Source organism: Agelaius phoeniceus, chromosome 23 (assembly GCF_051311805.1).
Source record: "Agelaius phoeniceus isolate bAgePho1 chromosome 23, bAgePho1.hap1, whole genome shotgun sequence".
NCBI lineage: Eukaryota > Metazoa > Chordata > Aves > Passeriformes > Icteridae > Agelaius > Agelaius phoeniceus.
In genome coordinates this window covers 6,775,761-6,794,992 of record NC_135287.1, presented here as the reverse complement: position 1 = coordinate 6,794,992, position 19,232 = coordinate 6,775,761, and the positions used below count along the sequence as shown (strand labels likewise).

Sequence of the window (19,232 nt, the reverse complement as noted above, 5' to 3'; positions counted from 1 at the left end):
CAGAAAATGGGGATATGGGGCTCGTTCTGGCTCTGCACAGGGCTCAGCCTAAGGAAAACGGCATATGGGGCTCGTTCTGGCGCTGCACAGGGCTCAGCCTAAGGAAAACGGCATATGGGGCTCGTTCTGGCTCTGCACAGGGCTCAGCCTAAGGAAAACGGCATATGGGGCTCGTTCTGGCTCTGCACAGGGCTCAGCCGGCAGAAAATGGGGATATGGGGCTCGTTCTGGCGCTGCACAGCTCCCTGGAAGAGGGGACGGCCGCGGATGGGCTCTGCTCCCCGGGAACGGGAGGGAAGCGGCTGTGGATGGGGCAGAACACATTAAATACACCCAGGGGTGTCAGGGGACAGGCCAGGCTCCGTTCAGTCCTAAATTAAAACATACCAAGTTCCACCTCAAGCTAAGCAAGTTTTTTCCACGGAGGGCGGCTTTGTTCTGAGGTGTGCTCTCGCTGCCATATCCCAGGCTTGTCTGTTTCACTGCTTACAATTGGTTTATTTCTGCCAATATCCTCAGAGTTACTTTCCTGTTCCTGTACTTGATAACTTGATCTTGTAGCAACATCTCTGGAGTCAGTAAAAACTCATTTAAAATTGACACCTTTTGCTTTTATGGGGGAGAAACCTCCCAAAGCAAACTGCTCCTCCGGTAGCAGAGAAGGACATGAGGCTGGCCAACAATAGACCTTGAAAAGCTTTGAAATTTGCTCCATGAAACTCCAGCCCGGGTGTGTGGCTATTGCTGGAATAAAATCAATGAGTAAAACCCAAAGAATGAAACACTTGTGAGAAGTTTGCAATTCAAATACAATTGATCTCAGTATCACAAGCCCATGCCCTCTTCACTAGAGACCATGCAACAGAGAAACTGTGTCCAGGGGAGAAAGAAAATCATCATTTCTTTTCCAAAGGGATGTATTTCCCCCATTAATTATAACCTGTTCATTGATGAACTTTCCTCCTGCTGTCTGTAAGCAGAAAGTCACACAAATTGTCCAGAACAGGAGGCAGCTTGTGTTGTGCCAATGTGGCACAAAATCACGTAGGACCCTTGATATAAAACCCAGTATCAACCAATTGGATTTCCATAGTAAGATAAAATTACAAGGCCAGTGTTGTGTCAACAGAAGACGATACAAAACATCTCAGCATCCACCAGGAAAGGAGTAAAACACAGTATAATGCGTGCAGAAATATACAGAGAGCACTTGCACTAGTATAAAAATATCCACAGTCCTCAGACAAATGTGAATCGGTACAAAATAATTTCAAGAACAGGTTTACAAAAGGACATGTTAATATAAAACAGTAAAACCAGGTTGCCCCCTTTTCCAGCCTCATGCACAGCACACACAGACAGTCCCACAGGAGCTGGGAAGGAGCAGAGCCCATTTGACCTCCCAAGCCCACGGGCAACGTAGAGGAAAAAAACACAAAACCAAAGGGAAAAACCCACCCTTGGGGGATTGTAGGGCTTCTTCTTTCCCCAGCAGTTCTTTCCTGATCCTTCAGGACTCAGCATAGCAAGGAACTGGTGTGGGTAAGTGCTTGGTGGCCCTGGCAGTGGGGACAGCAGCAGGGGATGCTTGTGCACAGGGGGTGACAGCAGAGAGGGCAGGAGCACAGGGACAGAGGCTCAGCAAAGACCTCAGGGAGCAGCTGATGGCAGCTCCCCCACCCGTGAAATCCTTCAGCAACCAAACAAGCACCGAGATCCCAGAGTCCCCACAGCTGCAGAGCAAACCCCGAGGGCCTCGGAAATGGGAACAGCTTTGGGAAGTGGGGAAGGCAGGGCTGGAAGGAGGGAGCCTGAGTTTGGGAGAAAGGTTGGTGAGCTTTGTTTCAGACCATGCATCAACCCTCCAGAGGACTCTTCCCTCACCCAGAACAGGTCTGGTCAGCCTGCAGTGTCCACAGAGTCACTCTGCTCCTGCAGGACAACAGCTGGTCCAGCAACCTCTTCTCCATGAAGGCAAGGCTTCACATTTTCACCATCAGTGCAGTTTTCTGTGACACCAGCACAGGAGATGCCCAGCTGAGCCCGCAGCACACGGTGCAGGGATGGAGGAGAAGGGGGCAAAGCATCCTTAAGGCCTCCAGGGTTTTGCTGGCAGGGCTGAGCCGGGTGTTTCTGTTCCACAGAGCCGTCCCTGCAGCCTCAGGACAGCAGCTGCCCTCGGGCACGGGCACTCAGGTGCCAGCTGTCCATGCACACAGCCTGCACCACCCGTGGCTGGCACAGAGGCTCTTTTTTGGCAGCTTGAATTGGCCTCCTCCCAGCACCTGGGCTCCTTGGTCACTCTCTGAGCTCTGCAGACAGTCACAGGTTTCCATAGAAACAGGGCTTGAAAGATCCATTAATTCTCCCCATGGTCTTCTTCCACCCAGGCCACGATTTTCCCCTCCCAGCCAGGAATGATGTCATCATCATGGAACACCTACCAAAAAAAAAATTAAAAAAATAAAGTATTTCAGTCATGTCTGGGGTCTGGAGACAGGGTTCTGCAGTGTGAGTGGCATCAGGGGCATGAAGTCAAATCCTAGCTCAGATTTCCCAAAATAATCCAGGGAACACATGGCAGTGATGGCTGAGGTATGAGTCACATTTTCACAATTTAGGTAAATAACAGACCAGGCCTCATTAACCAATGAATATCAGGGTTATTGTCAGCCGTTTTTTTTTGACATTAAAGGTAAACTAAAGACAGGAATCACGGCTTTTCTGAGCCAGACCACGACCTCCAGCTGCTGCTGCTGCCTGTCCCCAGAGAGGGTGACCCTTTGCCCTTGCCCTAATCAATCTGTGAAGCAAGAACTGTCCCAATAACCTGAGATGAATCCAATCCACGCCCACGCCAGCCTGAGCACAAACAGGGCTGCACTGCAGCACACAAAGGGAACGATGCCACACACACAGAGCTCTCTCTGAAAAACCTTCAGAGGAAAGGAGGAAATTGTACGTTTAATACAGGCTCTTCCATTGCAATGGGGTTTATAAAACCTGCAGCCCAGATTTGTGCTGTGTCCCTGGGCTGTGTCACAGGCTGGCTTTGCCCAAGGGGCTCTGCAGCTCCCAGGCAGTCACAACCACATCCATGGAGTTGCTTTTGCTGAGGATGAAAATATTTTAGCACAACAGGAGCTTAACCCACGGCTGGGAAAGCAGACAGTTGTGTTTGGGGGAACATCCACTATTTCATTAGCTTAAAAGTGAGGTGACCATGGTCCCCAGGGCTGTGTGCTGACACTGATCCCAAGGCCAGTCCCACTTTTACCTCCTCCTTCACTGTGCCAAACTCTGGGTCCAGGGCTTTGAAGTGGTACCGATGGGTTCCTTCCCTATCGATGGCTGCCTTGAAATCCCTCAGAGTCACTTCCCCTAACCTGCAAGGGAAATAAATGCAAATACAAAACACAAAAACAAAGCTCAGGGACTACTGCAGATAATCTTCCCCAGCCAACAGCATGAAATCCAGTTAAAGTACAGCAAACCTGTGCTGGCTGGGAGCATGCCCAGGAAATCAGAGTGCTGGTTTTAGGGGCACAGGAGGCTTAGGAAGGCCAGGCTCACCTCTTTGGTATGCTGACCATGAAGGGGGTGAGGGAGCGGTCGGTGAAGTACAACACTTTGGTGCAGGCACTGGTGCTCATCACGGGCGTGCTCTGAGAGTGAGGCAGCTCTGCAAGGCAGCAACTCCCTCATTATCATCCCTTATCATCATTATCCCTCCCCAGCTTCCCGTTCCTGCTGGCCAGGATGGATGGTGGTGCATGGATTTTAATTTGTCCATTTGTGTTTCTCTCCCCAGGTCCTGCCTTGTTTCCTGCTTCCCCCCAAGAGCTGAAACAGAGGAACTGAACTCCACAGTTTTAAGGCTCCTTTTATGCAGAGAATACTCTGCACACACAGAAATGTGGTGTTTAAAAAGGAAATGTGGTGTTTCATTCTGTGGATATGAAAGGCAGTAAACACTGAGCAGGAAACACTCCTCTGTCCCCACTAGATGGTGCACAGCAGCAGAAAGCTGGGATGACATCCCTTTTCCCAGTGATGGCCGTGCTTATTTGTGCTGCAGCCCTGCCCAAGAGGCCCAGAGCAGCGCTGTGATGGTGGATGATTTTTTCTTTTCACAGAACACCAGCCATAAACATGTGTCCCTTCCCTTTGCAGGGAGCTCTGCCCCAGGGAGGATCCCGGAGGGGGAGATTCCCAAGGGGATTCTACACCTGGGAACTGAGCAGTGGATTTGGCAGTGGAAGGGCAGGATCTGCCAGGCACTTACTGGATTTGGGAGGCCAGGAGTCTCTGCACTCGTTGGTTGCTCTGCTTGCTGGTGATTTCCCCCTCACCTGGGGCACAAAACCAGAAGAACAGAGTGTCAGCTCGCAGGCAGAGCCAGGCCGGGGTGTGAGGGTGTGAGGGGCAGGAGCTGAGCGCCCTGGGGAGCCTTTACCCTCCTGTCCTGCCTCTTGTGCGTCTCCATGCGGTGCAGGCGCTCCATGAGGCTGGAGATGCCCTGCTCCAGGCTGTCGATGGTGTGGTGCTGCGGGTCGTGCCCGCTGAAGCTGTTCCTGAGGCTGCGCAGCGCGTCCCGCACCAGCTGCAGGTCACTGGTCTGCCCAAAACAGCACAGCTGACCCCAGCCCGGGGCTGCCTCCCCAGCAAGGGGAAACCTCTGATGTGTGGCTGGGAATGCAGCCCTCAGGGGCACTTACCCCTCGGTGGGCTGGGGGAGCTGCTCCTTTTCCTGCTGGCTGCAGAAAGCCATTGCTCTGGGCACTGTGACTGCTGAAAGCCATCACCTGGGCAGGGGAAGATGTGGGAGGGTCAGGATCTCCCCAGAAATCCACATTTATGCACGTCAAAGTGAGAGGGAATGAGAGCTGTCCACATCAGGGATAAAGCTCCCATCTTCTCCCAGGTAAAGACGCTCCCTAAAGCCTGCAGGGAGTTCCTGCTCACAGCACAGACCTGATTCCTCATGTAAAGGTGGAAAGACTCAAAACCAGGGTCAGCAGGAAAAGGGGGAAGTAAATTGAGCTGTGGTCTAACCACTGCCAGGGTCACAGGTGAAGCTGGAAGCTGAGAAAGCCTCTGGCTTTCATCCCTGAGCATTCTGAGCCAAGAGGCTGAGCCAGAGTGCTCAGTGCTGGGGCCTTTCCCTGCCTTGGTCAGTGAGAAAGGGCAGCCAGACCTCTGTGGGATGAAGGGGAGGGTTTCTGGAGACAGGTCCCTGCAGGGTGCTGGGCAAACACCAGCCCAGGTGTGGAGCAAGGCTCCCATACCTCCTCAGCTTCTCTCTTCATGCAGTGAGCCAGCAGGGCCTCCTTGTGCTCCAGCTCCCGCTCCAAATCCACCTGTGCAGGGCCAGCAGAGGGGTCAGCACCCCATGGGCCAGCCAGAGCAGCTCCCAGCCCAGCCCAGCTCTCCCTACCTGCTGGTAGCTGGCCTCAGAAAGCTGCCTGAGCATCTCATCCAGCTTGGTCTGCTGCTGCTGCAGGTGCCGCTCCTTCTGGCACAGCTCCTTCTGCAACACAGGGTGCAGGAATCAGCAGGGCAGGAGGGAGACTCTGTCATCTTCCCATGGCAGGGAAAGCCCTGTCGTGTGCCAGGATCAGGTGGCTCACGCAGGGTGTGCTTTGCCAGCTGTTAGAGCTGAGTGTCAGAGCTTTTTTTGGACAAGATCAATCAGGTTTTTATTGCCCAAAGTCCCCTTGGCCAAAGACCTGCTGCTGAGGTCACACAGCTGTCCCAGAGCACACAGACTCCCCAGGGATCAGAGCTCAAACAGGTCACCCACCCTCCTCTGCACAAGTGCTGGACACTCAGCAGCCACCACCAAAACCCACGACAATTAAAGATCTGCAGGAGGCTGTGGGGGGAATGCAAAGAACTCCTGATCCCCCCACCTCACTGCAAACACCCCTGGCTCCCACGGCTCCCTCCCAGGGCTGTCCAAGTGCCAGGGAAAGAACAATCCCATTGCCAGAACTGGAGATCCACCCAAACCCCCGTGGAAGAGGTTCCATTACTTTGTACTCTGCCAGGAGCCGGTTTCTCTCTTCAACCTTCCTCTGGAGGTCAACCTGCAGGAGTAACAGCCAGGTGTGAGGCAGATATTCCCAGAGAGTGAAAACCTCTGCCCCTTGTGCTAAAGGGTGACCAGAAACCTACAGAGGTCAAGGCAGCTGCTGTTTAGGGTGGCACCTTTGGACAGAGACCTGCACGGGGCAGGTGCCACCTGCTAAGCCAGGGAACGAGGAGGGACAAATGCAACAGCACTGAAAACATCAGGGAAAGCCCCTCCCTGTCCCAGCTGAAGGTCCTGGAGGACAGGAAGTGGGAGTGGAGGTCAGGAATGTCCAGCCTCAGAGCAGCCTGTGCTGTGCAGAGACCTCTGGCTGCGTGTTCACTATCCCACGACCCCGAAATCTCTGCTGCAGCCACCCCTGGGGCCACCAACCCCCCCAAACAACCTCAGCAGCAGCAGTGACTCACGTTCTGGTTGTGCAGCTCCTCCTTGTCCATGTTGGCTCTCAGCAGCTCCTGCTTGAGCTGCAGGACTGCAGCATCCTGCTGGAGCAGCCTCTGCTGCAGGGCGTCCTGGGGAGAGGTGACCTCTGCAGGAGGGCAGGGGGGACAGGGACCCCTCCCTGGGGCTCAGGGGCCACAACACCCCGTGGCCACCCAGGCCTGAGCTGCTGAAGGGGCTCTCAGCCCTCCTGCCTCTCCCTTAGCCAAAACTGATTTCCCTGCCAACATTTTGGCCACCAGCACAGAGGGATTTCTGTGCTTCAGCCTGGATTTCCCTCTCCAGAAGTGATGAATGTTGGCTGTGATGGACAAGAACAGCTCTGGAGGGCGTTGAGCCCTGCAGCTCCTGCCCCAGCCACTCATCCCGAGGGCACAGAGAGGCCAAGATCAGCCCAGGACACAGGGAGCCTTAAGGCCTGAGCGTGACCCAGTTGTGCAGTGGAATCCTCTCTGCAGAGGCCAAAGTCAGCACTAATTCTGCACCTTTCACTCACCCAGAGCTGCACCTTGCACAGCTACTGCTGTTTGCTCCCTTCTGACAGGCAGCTCTAAAAATGCCTCTGTCAGGAGGAGATCAGCAGTGTCAGCACTCCAGAGGCACAAACTGAGCTGCTTCTGGCCAGGACAGGGACACCCCAGGCTCTTTTTCCTGTGCTGGCAGGAATGAGTTCACTGGGTCAATGCTGCTGGCTGTGTACTCCAAGAGAGGAGGGAATAAAAGAGCCAGCCAGCCAATTTATGCCTCTTTTTGTTTAGGAGAAACAGGGGGAAATAGAGAAAAAGGGGAATATTTGACCACAATCTTACAGACAGAGCAGAAAACTGGAAACCCAGCTCCTTACATCTGCCTAAAAATTCAGAAATGAACCACAGGATCCCCCAATACTCCTCCTTCCACAGTCTGAGGTTCCTCAGAGGTGTGTGGTGCCTGCTGGCCCTACTCACCTAAAGCACTACTATTCATTTTTGATGAAATGCCCCTTTCCTCACCTTTATTCCCTGGAGGTTCCGAGCTTCTTGTTTGTATTTCAGCAGCTCCTTCTGCAAATGCAACACAATTTGGTTAAACAGCACCTTGTGTTGTTAACCCCTTCAGAACCAAGCAGAGCTGGTGTTTTCTCTGCAGGAGGAAGCACATCCCTCCTCTTCCCACAGATCCAAAAGCCTGAGAAATGTTAGTGAGTTACAAACATGACAAAGAGCTGAGCTCTGTTATTAAAGTAAAATAATAATAAAATAATAAAGATAATTATTAGTAATAATAAAGATAATAAAAATTAGTAAATATAATATTAATAAATATTAATAAATATTAATAACTATTAATAACTATTAATAAATAATAAAATAATAAAGAAAATAATAAGAAATATTAATAAATATAATAATAATATTAAATATTAATAAATATTAATAAATAACAAATAATAATAAATAAAATAATAATAAAATAATAAAAAAATAACGATTGCCCAGTCCCCCAAATCTCTCCTTCAGGCCAACATCAAACACTTCTCCCAGCATCAGAACTGGTCCCAAGCCTCCAGAGTTGGAGCCCTCACAGAATATTCCCAGCTTTACCCATCATGTTGCCCAACCTGCTTCATCCCCACCCCGTTTTCCCCTAAAAAATCAAGGGGAACAATCTGCAAAACCTCTCTTCCCCCTCCATCTGTCACCCTCTAACCTTCAGATCTTGATTTTCCTCCACGCTCTGGTCCAGGCGGCTGCGGATGATGATCTGAATGCAAAATGTCAGCGTGGTTATTGTGCAGCAGGGGCAGGGCAGGCCAAAAGGCAGCTGCAGCAGGGAAAGGTGGGTCCAGGGCTGTGCTCACCAGCTGCTCCTCAGGGCAGGCTCCACGCTCAGAGAGTTCAAAGGACCCTTCCTGCTCATCCTCAGGTAAAGACCCATTGAGCAACAAAGCCTGGGGAGATAAAGAGGGAAGAAAAAAAAAAAATCTCATTTTCAGAGATTTCAAAGGGGAAGAGGTGACTGCAGCTCTGGCCAGCAGTCGCTCCTATCAACAGTCCCTAACCAGCTTCATTTCCCACTTCTGCTGATTTATTCCCCTCAAAAATGAGGGGTTTTTTGTTTTTTTTTTTCAGGAATGAGCAAGAAGATTTATCCCCTGACAAAGCTCTCCCAGGGATCTGTCAGCCCATGCTCTTCCCCACAGAAAGAACCAAACAAGGACAACTCAGATTTCCAGGGAGTGAAGTCTCAGCTTTGGCACCTTATAGGGTGTGTGTGCATCAGATCCCCAATATTTCAACCAAACTGTCACAATCTGAGGCTTCTCAATTATTGAGTAAGAGGAGGAAAATCGATGAACCAAATCCAATTTCCTGCCTGGCCACATCAGCTGCCTCTCCCCACTCCCAGGGGATGAGGGGGCAGCAGTGCCAGCCCCTCCTGTCCCTGCTCCCAGTGGGCACAAAATGCAGGGATTTTACCAGTCAACCAAGGAATTTTTTTTTTCTTTTTTTTTTCTTTTTTTTTTTTTGGTGACTCTTTTGTGTCCTGCCCATTGTCCCCTGGGAAAGTGCCCGCCCAGCTGCCTGTGCTCCTCGCACAATCTCTGCTTTGTTTACTGCCACATAAATATTTACAATTCAAAGCCACTGTGGTTCCCAGCACAAACAGAAAGGGATGCTCTGAGAGAGTTCAGTGCCTTCACCATATGGATCAAGGGGCTCTGTTCCCCAGGCACACACCGGGCTGAGGGGCAGGGAGGGGAAGCAAGGGAAAGACCCCAGAAATGAAGAATTGTGGGGAGAATGTGCCAAATGTGAAGGTTCAGCCAAGCTCATGGGCTGACCGATGCAGGGCTGGGTGACCCTGGAAGGGAGCGCTCTCTGAGAAGAGAAATCTCTCACCTGCAAACCCGAAATCATCTTTTTTGCCTCTTCCATTTCCTTTTCCAGGTGGTCCTGCTGCTCCAGGAGCTGCTCCTCCCATGAGTTCTCCAGGTAGGACCCAGAGCTCCCCGGCTGCCACTCGGGCTGGGAGTGAGCCTGGGGCTCTTCTGCAGGAGAGAGGGGCTGGGTGTGCTGCTGGCAGCCCAGCAGGGCCCTGCTGCACTCCCAGGGCCAGGGCTGACAGCTCAGCTGCCCCCAGGATCCCTGCCCCATTCCTGAGGCAATCCAAGCTGTGCTACACACACTCCATTTGTAACTGCAGCGGGAGAGCTCCAAGCTCAGCACTGGGGACAGTGACAGAGGGGGAGAAGCACCTGGGGGCTTTGCAGAGCATCCCTCCGTGCCCAAGGACACCCTGGAGGCAGCACTGCAGTCCCTGGGGAGCTTTTCCAGTCCATCACACAGAACAATCCCAAGGTTTTACCTGCTCTAGGCTCTGTTTCTTCAGCCTGGAGGATCACAAGCCTCTCCTTCTCCTCCGAGGGGGCTACAGTGGATTCGCTCTTTGCGCTGTGCACGGGGCTGGGTGAAGTCAGGCTGCAGAGCAAGGCAGGAACAGCTCTTTTAGATGGTGGAGATTATGTTAATCAGCACTAATTCTGAACAAGCATTTCTCCATATTCACTTTTATCTAAGAATTATCTGCATCCCAGAGAAACCTTTAACAACCCAGCCTGAACATGTAAATTTTTGAATTCAGACTCTCACACAGGGGTAGGACCACACTGAGGAGTCATTTACTGCCAGCCTTATGCTGGACAAAAAGCCACCCTGGCTTCATCTCTGGCTCTAGAACTTTCAGATTAATCATTCCAACTTTAAATCCCAATATATTCGAGAGGCAGATTCCACTCACTCGTATTCTTCGATTAAAACTTCTTGGAAGTGCCCACATATTTTCACAGGAGCCGTCTCAGCTGACTGGGAGGTTCAAGCAATCTTTTTCTCAGAAATTCTTCCTAAGTGCATCTCCCAGACAACATCAAAAGGTGGCTGAAGCTCACTGACCCATTCAATGTACCCCGAAAGTCGCAGGAATTAATCCTTGCAAGTGTGAGCAGGAGTTAATTTTTCATTCTCCCCCAACACAGAAACAAAGGGCAGGGAACAAAAAGAAAAACAGTGTGGAAATAATATAATAGGTTTAGAGAAATAAGAGGCTTCAGCAGCTCCCTCCCTGCATCTTCCCAGCCCTGCTGCTCGTCTCCCACAGCTCCCACAGAATGGGACAAGCCCTGCAATAGAGATGGAAATGACTTGCTGCTCCTGCCTGCCCCACTCCCACGGCCAGGACAGCCTCTCCTCATTCAAATTACAGACCTGAGTCCAGATTTTTGTGGCCCAGGCTTCCCCTGAGTTAAAGTGAAAGAATAATCAATGTCCAATAGAAATGTCCCACAGGGACAGTGCCAGTCCTTTCAGGTGTGTCCATGATGCTTAAAGGGCTCCCAGCCACCTGGCTTTGCTCCAGGATTTACCTCCAGGAATTCCAAATCCATCACAGCAGTCCCTCATTAGACACATTTTTAATATCAAATTTAATATCAAACCAGCCCCTGCTCCTGCTCATTGCTGAATGGGGGGCATGGCATAAAATGATGGGGTTTTTTTGGATTTTTTAAAATGCTGTTTATGGCTTGATTTGGCAGTTCTGCTGGGATTGCATTATGTAACAGGGGCCAGAAGAAAGGATGGAACTTTCACACAACACAGATGCCAGCAGGAAGCCCAGCTGGTCTGACATGGCCAGCAGCTCCAGGAGGGATTTCACTTCTTTCTAGGAACAGATCTCAGAATTCCCTCCCTCCTGTTCCCAGCTGATGCTCTGAACCTGCCCTCACCCCGAGGCACTGCTGGCTCTCATCCATGCAGAAGCTGTCCCAGAAAAACACCACCAGGCACAGATGGGAGAGAAGGTGGTGAGACAGGGGAAGGGGAAAGGAAGAGCAGGGTGAAAAACAAGCCTGGAAATAGCATTCCACATCCTCTTCTCCCAGCACTGGATCCACAGCCCAAAGCCAAGAAAAGGCACCACAGGTGGGGACAGGTCCCCCCAGCACACAGATTTACATTTCCTGAGGCATTCCCACATGCCCAGACCCTTTCCAGGGGTTTTCCTATTTCCAAAGGCCCCTGGGTCCAGCCAGCATTCACAACCACCTCCCAAACGCTGCACACAGTGGCAGGGCCAGAGGCAGCTGAAGCAGCAGCACAGGTCAGGTTGCTTTCTGCATCACCCAATTAATGCTGCAAACACTTGCCCAGGTTCTGTATCAGTCTGAGCCATCAGAGTATGAAACAGCTGCTGATGCAATGCCTTTAAAAGTGCAGAACAATTTCCTATTAAAGCATGCAGGAACGAGGGCTGGGAAATGAAAGCTTTCCAAGAGAGATTTATGATGCAAACTGCTCCACTTTATTCCTTTCACCACTTGGTTCCTTAACCCACATCCTGCCTCCCCTGAGCCCCAGATCCTCCAGCACAGCCCAGCTTCAGAGCAACGAGCCCCTGAATGCCCCCAATTTTAATAAACACCCATCACAATGCACACAATCGCTCACCATTTGACCTGCTTCCCTCCCATGATCCCACTTGAAGCTGTGGCCTCACAGAATCCGCAGGATCCCGGCTCTGCTCATTCCTCCTTCCCTTCTTCACTGCCCGGGGCTCAGCTCCTGCCAAACTCCGGGGGAAATTTCTGCGAGCGCGAGTGCCGAGGAGATTCCCAGCCGAAACACAGCAAACACCCCCAAAACAACCGGCTCAGGGGCTCCTCCGGCCGAGGGGCGAATCCGCAGCCCCCAGGAACGGGCAGGATTCGGGAGCCGGGGGGGAATTCTGCAGCCTGCCCGCGGCTCCCGCTGCTTTCCCTCGCCGGTTATTCGCCTCCCGCTGCTGCTGCATTTTGCTCAGCTGCACCGCCGCTTGTTTTCATCACAAGGCTCCGGGCTTGCCGGGGGTGTTTCTCATCCCATCCCGCCCTCCTTGTGCTGCCGAGCATCCGAGGAGCCGCCGGGGGAGGGAAGGAGCCGCTGCCGGCGCGGGGTCCGTGCGCTGCCGGGGGATGCGGGATGTGCTCAGGATGCTCTCCCCGGCTTTAGGGGGATGCGGGATGAGCTCAGGATGCTCTCCCCGGTTTTAGGGGGATGCGGGCTCTGCCCAGGCTGCTCTCCCAGCTTCCAGAGGGATGCGGGCTTTGCTCAGGATGCTCTCCCCGGTTTTAGGGGGATGCGGGCTCTGCTCAGGATGCTCTCCCAGGTTCCAGGGTCCCAGCTTTAGGGGGATGCGGGCTCTGCCCAGGCTGCTCTCACAGCTTCCAGAGGGATGCAGGCTCTGCTCAGGATGCTCTCCCAGCTTCCAGAGGGATGCGGGCTGTGCCCAGGCTCTCCCCAGCCCCAGGCACGGCTCCCTCTCCCTCTCCTCTCCCTCTCCCTCTCCTCTCCCTCTCCCTCCTGCTGTCACACGGGCTGTGCAGGCACAGCTTTCTCCGAGATGCCTGGCTCAGGGGTGGGGGAGGGAATGCTGCTGGAAGGGGAGGGGAAACGGAGAGGGATGGGTGAGGGGCTCGGCAGCCTGGGAATCATCTGATTTTGGGCAGATTTTTCCATGAATCATTTCGGCAGCCTGCGCTGCCGTCCCTGGGAATTGGGAGGGCTCGGAGCGGGGAAGGGGCCGGGGATGCTGCCCCGGGACACCCCAGCCGGCTGGAGGAGGGGTCGCTGCACTCAGTAACGTCTCTCACCTATAAAAAAAGCATCTCGTTCCTCCCAGGCTGTTCTAAGCACATTCCTCCCCGCCAGGGAAGGGAACACAGCTCGTTTTCATCGTGCAGAATTGTGCCAGCACAGACACCCCCCCAGCAGCTGGAGGGGAAGAATTCTCCCAGTTTTTGATCATTTTGGAAAGATTCTCGCTGTGTTCCGCCCTATCAGCAATGACATCACCAGAGAATCCGTGACATTGCGGGGGAAAATAAAATAGAAAGGCAGGATGTGCAGAGAGATTTTGGTTTACCACCAAAATACCAAAATACGAAGAAACAGCAGCCACCTGATGGGGCAGAAGAATGCATCAAATATTCCATCTGCCTTAAAGGGAGGGATGGGAGCAGGCAGAAGATGTGGCACTGCTGAGGCTCCCGGTTCAAGAGCCAAGCTCCTGTGGCATTATCCATGAAATGCCGCTGCCAAGAGCAGATTTCTACATCCCCCCTGGCAGACTGGCCTCAAAAGCACACTGCTGACATCATGTGGAGGCACTGCTCCAGCACTGCCTCCCCGGGAGCCCCACACTCCTCCAAAAGTCTATTTATAAACACACTCTCAATGACACGCAGCAGAATTGGGGGATAAACACAAACTCTTGTGTTTTTCTCCTCTGCTGGGCAAAGCAACCTTAATTTTCAGGTACACGGAGAATTATTGGTGCTGTGGAGCGTAAAAATTGGCCTGAGAAACGCTGGGGAAACGTCCTGCCTGCTGAGAGGCTGTCAGTGGCAATCTGTCCTTGGCAAATGAGCTCCTCACTCCCACACCAACGGGAGGGAGGCACTCGGGGAGCAGCCCAGGCAGGGGAAGGACACGGAAAATCAGAGTTTGGGGCTTCCAGTGGCAGGGGGAGGCTCTGAAGCAAAGAGCTGCAGCTCCCCACGTGCAGCCCTGCCCTGGAATCTGCTCCAGATGAGATTAACTGGAGCACAGCACCATCTCCAGAGGGAGTTCCTGTGGTTCAGTAACTCAGCTCGGGCTCTTCTGGGTCGTTTCTGGTTCTCTGGGGGAAAAGGGAGCGACTTCCCTTTACTACAGAGCTCTCCATGCTGGATCAGCTCCCTCACTGGAGTAATTTTCCTTCAAAAGCCCCTTTATGGCTGCATTTTCTCACAGAGAACTGCTTTATGTTGATTCCTGAGCTCTCACCCTCCAGACCAGCCAGGGATGCCTTTTTCCATCAGACCCGAGCAGATTTTGGTGAGGAGAACAGGAACTTCAGGCCATGTCAGGCACAGGAGACACCTTGGCAATAAGATTCCTCACCTGGCAGGGTGGCATCTTGGAGAGGAGACACCTTGGCAATAAAATTGCTCACCTGGCAGGGTGGGGCTCCAGGGGCACGTGCTGCTGCCCCTCGTACTGCTGCACCAGCGCCCGCACGCTCCAGCAGGGATTCTCAATCTCCTCGTCCACACTGCTGTTCCTGGGGGTGACAGTCACAAAATGAGGGGAGCCTCACCTGGGTGCTGCTGGGATTCTTCTCTCTCCGAAAAGGAAGGGAGGAGAGCTGAGGAAAAGGAGGCAAGGGAGAGGAGACAGCCAGAAAAATGCCAATTTTCCTATCAGGGATCCCCATCTTCTTAAGGGAAAACAGGCAAACGGGCATTGTTGGTGTAAACTCATCCCTAATTCTGTGCTAGAAAACTCCAAAAGCTCTGGGAATGCAAGGAAGCATCACAAGGACTGGCTTTCCTGAAGAACTCCAAGGTCTGTGCCAGGGAAACATTTAACATTTCATTTTTCAATCAAAATTACCATTTCAGCCTCCTTTCCAGACTGTTTCATGGGTGCTCCCTCGAGCCGGTATCAAATGGGAAATGACCTTCAGCTGTGTAAATGAAACCCTGCACAGCCCCAGCACCTGGCTCCCAGCTAAATGTCACTGCTATTATTGTTATTGTCACCCCCACAGCACCTTTGGCATATGGGAAAGTGGGATTTTTAGCATTATTCCCCGTGTGTGTGGATTTTCAGCACCCCCAGGACTCAGAAGCTGCCTGGAGCAGTGGGATGAGCAGTGGAGGAACCAGAAAGGACTTGTACAACATCCTGATGTCCTGCTCATGGTTTGTACACAGACCCTGGCTGCAATACATTTATTTTCATTTTCTTTTGCATTTGAATCCAACCCAGGCTTGCATAAGCAGGGAAGAGCCCTCACAGAATCACAGAATCCCAGAATGATGAGGTTGGAAGAGACCTCTAAGATCATTGAGTCCAACCTGTGCCCTCACACCTCACCCAGACCACAGCACCCAGTGCCATGTCCAGTTTGTTTTTAAACACATCCAGAGATGGTGATTCCACCACCTCCCTGGGAAGAGCATTCCAGTGCTTTATTATTCTTTTGGTGAAAAATTTTCTGAAAAATCCTTTCCTTAGGATTTTTTTCCTCCTGAGAAGCTGAGAGGCCTCAGGAACAAAATGTAACCAATGGTTATCTGCTGCTGTGGAATGCAACAGGTGCATCTGGGATTGGGCTCATGTGGTTGTTTCTAATTAATGGCCAATCACAGCCCAGCTGGCTCAGACAGAGAGTTGGAGCCACAAGCCTTTGTTATCATTCTTTCTTTTGCTATTCTTAGCCAGCCTTCTGATGAAATCCCTTCTTCTATTCTTTTAGTATAGTTTTAATATAATATATATCACAAAATAATAAATCAAACCTTCTGAACCATGGAGTCAGATCCTGGTCTGTCCCCTCACCCTGGGACCGCTGTGAACAGGGCCCCAGCAGGGAGCAATGAGGTCACCTCTGAGCCTCACCTGTGCCTGTGGCGGAGCAGCTCCCGGCCGGAGTGCTGGACGTCCTGCCGGACATCGGCCAGCGCGGCCGCCGCCCCCTGCGCCACCGCGGCGGCCGAGCGCGGCCGGAGCCGGCCCGGGGGCGCTGCCCAGCCCCTGCCCCCCGAGCCGGCCCTGCCAGAGCCCGGCTTGAAGTGAGCAGCCAAGGCCAGGATCAGCCTCATGGTGGATTTCAAGTTGCCCTCGACGATATCTGCAAAATGCAAACGGTTGGGTGGGTGGTTAACGGGGGCGCTGGCAGAGCTGTGGGTGCTGCGGGAGAAATGGAGATGGGGAAAGGCAGCAAGGGCAGCTCAGGATGGGAGGAGGGAGCAGGACAGGAGTCCTGAGCTGGGCACAGCTGACCCCAGAGCTCTGCATGGCATCTGTGACATAAATAGGGTTCATTTCTCACAATCTGCACTGGAGCTGACCCCAGAGCTCTGCATTGCATCTGTATTGGAGCTGACCCCAGAGCTTTGCATTTCATCTGTGGCACTGGAGCTGACCCCAGAGCTCTGCATTTCATCTGCATTGGAGCTGACCCCAGAGCTCTGCATTTCATCTGTATTGGGGCTGACCCAAGAGCTCTGCATTTCATCTGCACTGGAGCTGACCCCAGAGCTTTGCATTTCACCTGCATTGGGGCTGACCCCAGAGCTTTGCATTGCATCTGCATTGGGGCTGACCCCAGAGCTCTGCATTTCATCTGTGACATAAATAGGGTTCATTTCTCACAATCTGCACTGGAGCTGACCCCAGAGCTCTGCATTGCATCTGCACTGGAGCTGACCCCAGAGCTCTGCATTTCATCTGTATTGGGGCTGACCCAAGAGTTCTGCATTTCATCTGTACTGGAGCTGACCCCAGAGCTCTGCATTTCATCTGTATTGGGGCTGACCCCAGAGCTCTGCATTTCATCTGCACTCGAGCCACACCAGCGCTGTCATCTCCTCACTTTGGCGGCCACAGCTCAGCCCTGGTGGTGCAGGGCACTGCAAAGTGCTGCCACCTCCACAGCACAGCCCTGAGCCTCCCTTCATGGCCATTTCCAGCAGTTAATTACTGGACACATAATTACTGAGTGCTCACTCAGGGCCAGAGCAGTTACTGAGGATTGCCACTGACTTTATTGGCAGAGAATTCTCTTTTTTAAAACACTAAAGGCAGAACAGCAATGCATTTCTCCAGTGGTGCCATCAGCTGTTTGCAGCACCCTGCGAATGTAAATGTAAATTAATGACATTCAGTGAGATCACACGAGTGTTTTCCAGCACGCTGATGTCATGGCAAAGATCAGCCACACTCCCAGACCAAGATTTCCCAAAACAATTTAGTCAGAGCTGCTCAAAGTCCTGACTAAACCACGCCACAGACATGTGATTGTGCCTTGTGTCTCCTCTCTGTTTCCAGCCCATGGCTTCCAGTGAACCACAAATATTTTTTCCATGTCTCCTTTCACTCTAGCAGGTTTATGTGTCCTTTTGGTGAAAGATTCCAAGCCTGTATTTTTCATTACACCACTGCCTGGCCTTCTCAGTGCTCAGTAGCAATAATAAAAGTCAGTTTTTTTTTTTCTCTGCATTCCCTATCTTTTAACCCAAAAACTCCACTAAACCAGAGGGGGCAAAAACCCCCAACTGCCCCACAAACTGACATATGAATTTACTCATAAATGACCTGTTTGACGGAAAACAAAGCCAAAACCAGGATTTCAGCAGCTGAAATCCCCTCCCAGGGCCACACACCTTTAGCTGACGTCTGGTGCATGCGGATCTTTCTGGATGCCACGAACTGCAAGACTCTGTCCACATTTTCCCTCATCTCCTGCTGGCTGCTGGGGTTGGGCTCGATGCCACTCAGCTTCTCACCAGCTGAAGGGAGAGAAAAAAGCTTTATCAGAGGAGGGCTGAAGCTCTGGGCATTATCAGAGGAGAGCTGAAGCTCTGGGCTTTATCAGAGGAGAGCTGAAGCTCTGGGCACTGCCAGAGGCACTGCTGGCACTGCTCTGGTCTCATGGCTGGGTCCTGCATGGGGCTCCTGGTGCTGCTCAACAGGAACCAGCACCAGGAGTGACTGGAACTGCTCAACAGGAACCAGCACAGGAGTGACTGGTCCAGTTTAACAGGAACCAGCACCAGGACTGACTGTCCAGCTTAACACCAGCATCAGGATTGACTGGTCCAGTTTAACAGGAACCAGCACCAGGAGTGACTGGTCCAGCTTAGCAAGAACCAGCAGCAGGAGTGGCTGGGTTTGGGGCTGTGTTGGGACGATGGCAGGGTTTGGGGGCTGGATTCTGGCAGGATTTGTGGCCCCCTGAGGGACCCACGCTGGAGCTGCCCCTTCCCAAAGGACTGAGCTCCATGGAAAGGGCTCAGCTGGTGCCAAAGCGGGGCAGCCCCACCAGGGAGGAGTTTGAGAGCTGTCCCCCACTGGGGCAGGGGCTGAGTGGGAGCAGGAAGGAGCAGTGAGCACCATGAACTCACTGCAGCCCCATTCCCTGTCCCCCTGCCCAATGCCATCAGCAAACAGGTCACTCTTCCCAAAAACCACCCCCAAGTCCATGCCAGCCCTGTGGGAGCTCCCAGTGCCCCTGCCAGCCTTCCCCATCTGCTCCAACGGCCTCTGAACCATAAGGGCTGTAATGGAATTGCATTTGTGATCTGATTTGTGATTGTTTTCCTTCCCAGCCAGCTCTGCCACCCCCAGCAGCATCTGCCCGACAGATGCCAGAGCCAGGGCAGCCCTGCAGGCCAGAGCCAGAGCTGAGGGGATAAACAGGGCCAGATGGCAGCACTGACCTACAATCTCGATGAGCAGGGCAAGGGTGACCCCATCCCGCAGGTCCTGCCTCAGGTCCTGCACTGGCCTCACCCCTGGCTTCTTCTTCAGCTGGGAATTCACCCAGGCCACATAGGCCTGCAGCTGTTGCTGAAACAGAAACCAGAACGTTTGCATTGCAGGGATTTCGCTTTTCTCTGTGATTTTCACAGATCTCAGTCCCTGCCCTGGGGAGCACAGAGCAGAGGTGTCACCCCAGAGCCTGCCTGGGGCAGCTCAGCCTGGAGGAGGGAGCAGGACAGGAGTCCTGAGCTGGCACAGCTGACCCCAGAGCTCTGCATGGCATCTGTGAGATAAATGGGGTTCATTTCTCACAATCTGCATTGGGGCTGACCCCAGAGCTTTGCATTCCACCTGCACTGGAGCCACACCAG

At 52.7% G+C, this 19,232-nt stretch overlaps 1 protein-coding gene across 7 annotated transcripts in view; it reads right to left on the bottom strand.

Moving 5' to 3' along the window:
* Window positions 1-791: 791 nt before the first annotated feature.
* DIXDC1 (DIX domain containing 1) overlaps window positions 792-19,232 on the bottom strand; it is a 31,865-nt gene continuing 13,424 nt past the window's right edge. For 3 of the 7 annotated variants that reach the window (XM_077189854.1, XM_077189855.1, XM_077189852.1), the window contains 19 exons: window positions 18,819-18,948; window positions 17,763-17,888; window positions 15,997-16,228; window positions 14,546-14,653; window positions 9,884-9,996; window positions 9,418-9,566; window positions 8,376-8,465; window positions 8,225-8,278; window positions 7,528-7,578; window positions 6,502-6,606; window positions 6,036-6,089; window positions 5,438-5,530; window positions 5,289-5,360; window positions 4,719-4,805; window positions 4,457-4,636; window positions 4,286-4,352; window positions 3,574-3,682; window positions 3,278-3,386; window positions 792-2,440 (listed from right to left, as the gene is read on the bottom strand). In XM_077189854.1, the coding sequence (XP_077045969.1) occupies window positions 2,360-2,440; window positions 3,278-3,386; window positions 3,574-3,682; window positions 4,286-4,352; window positions 4,457-4,636; window positions 4,719-4,805; window positions 5,289-5,360; window positions 5,438-5,530; window positions 6,036-6,089; window positions 6,502-6,606; window positions 7,528-7,578; window positions 8,225-8,278; window positions 8,376-8,465; window positions 9,418-9,566; window positions 9,884-9,996; window positions 14,546-14,653; window positions 15,997-16,228; window positions 17,763-17,888; window positions 18,819-18,948 (2,010 nt within the window). In that variant the 3' untranslated portion in view covers window positions 792-2,359. Of the gene's footprint in view, window positions 2,441-3,277; window positions 3,387-3,573; window positions 3,683-4,285; window positions 4,353-4,456; window positions 4,637-4,718; window positions 4,806-5,288; window positions 5,361-5,437; window positions 5,531-6,035; window positions 6,090-6,501; window positions 6,624-7,527; window positions 7,579-8,224; window positions 8,279-8,375; window positions 8,466-9,417; window positions 9,567-9,883; window positions 9,997-12,021; window positions 13,386-14,545; window positions 14,654-15,996; window positions 16,229-17,762; window positions 17,889-18,818; window positions 18,949-19,232 lie in introns of those variants that run through there. The other 4 variants (XM_054647552.2, XM_077189856.1, XM_054647554.2 and 1 more) reach the window with 4 other exon arrangements.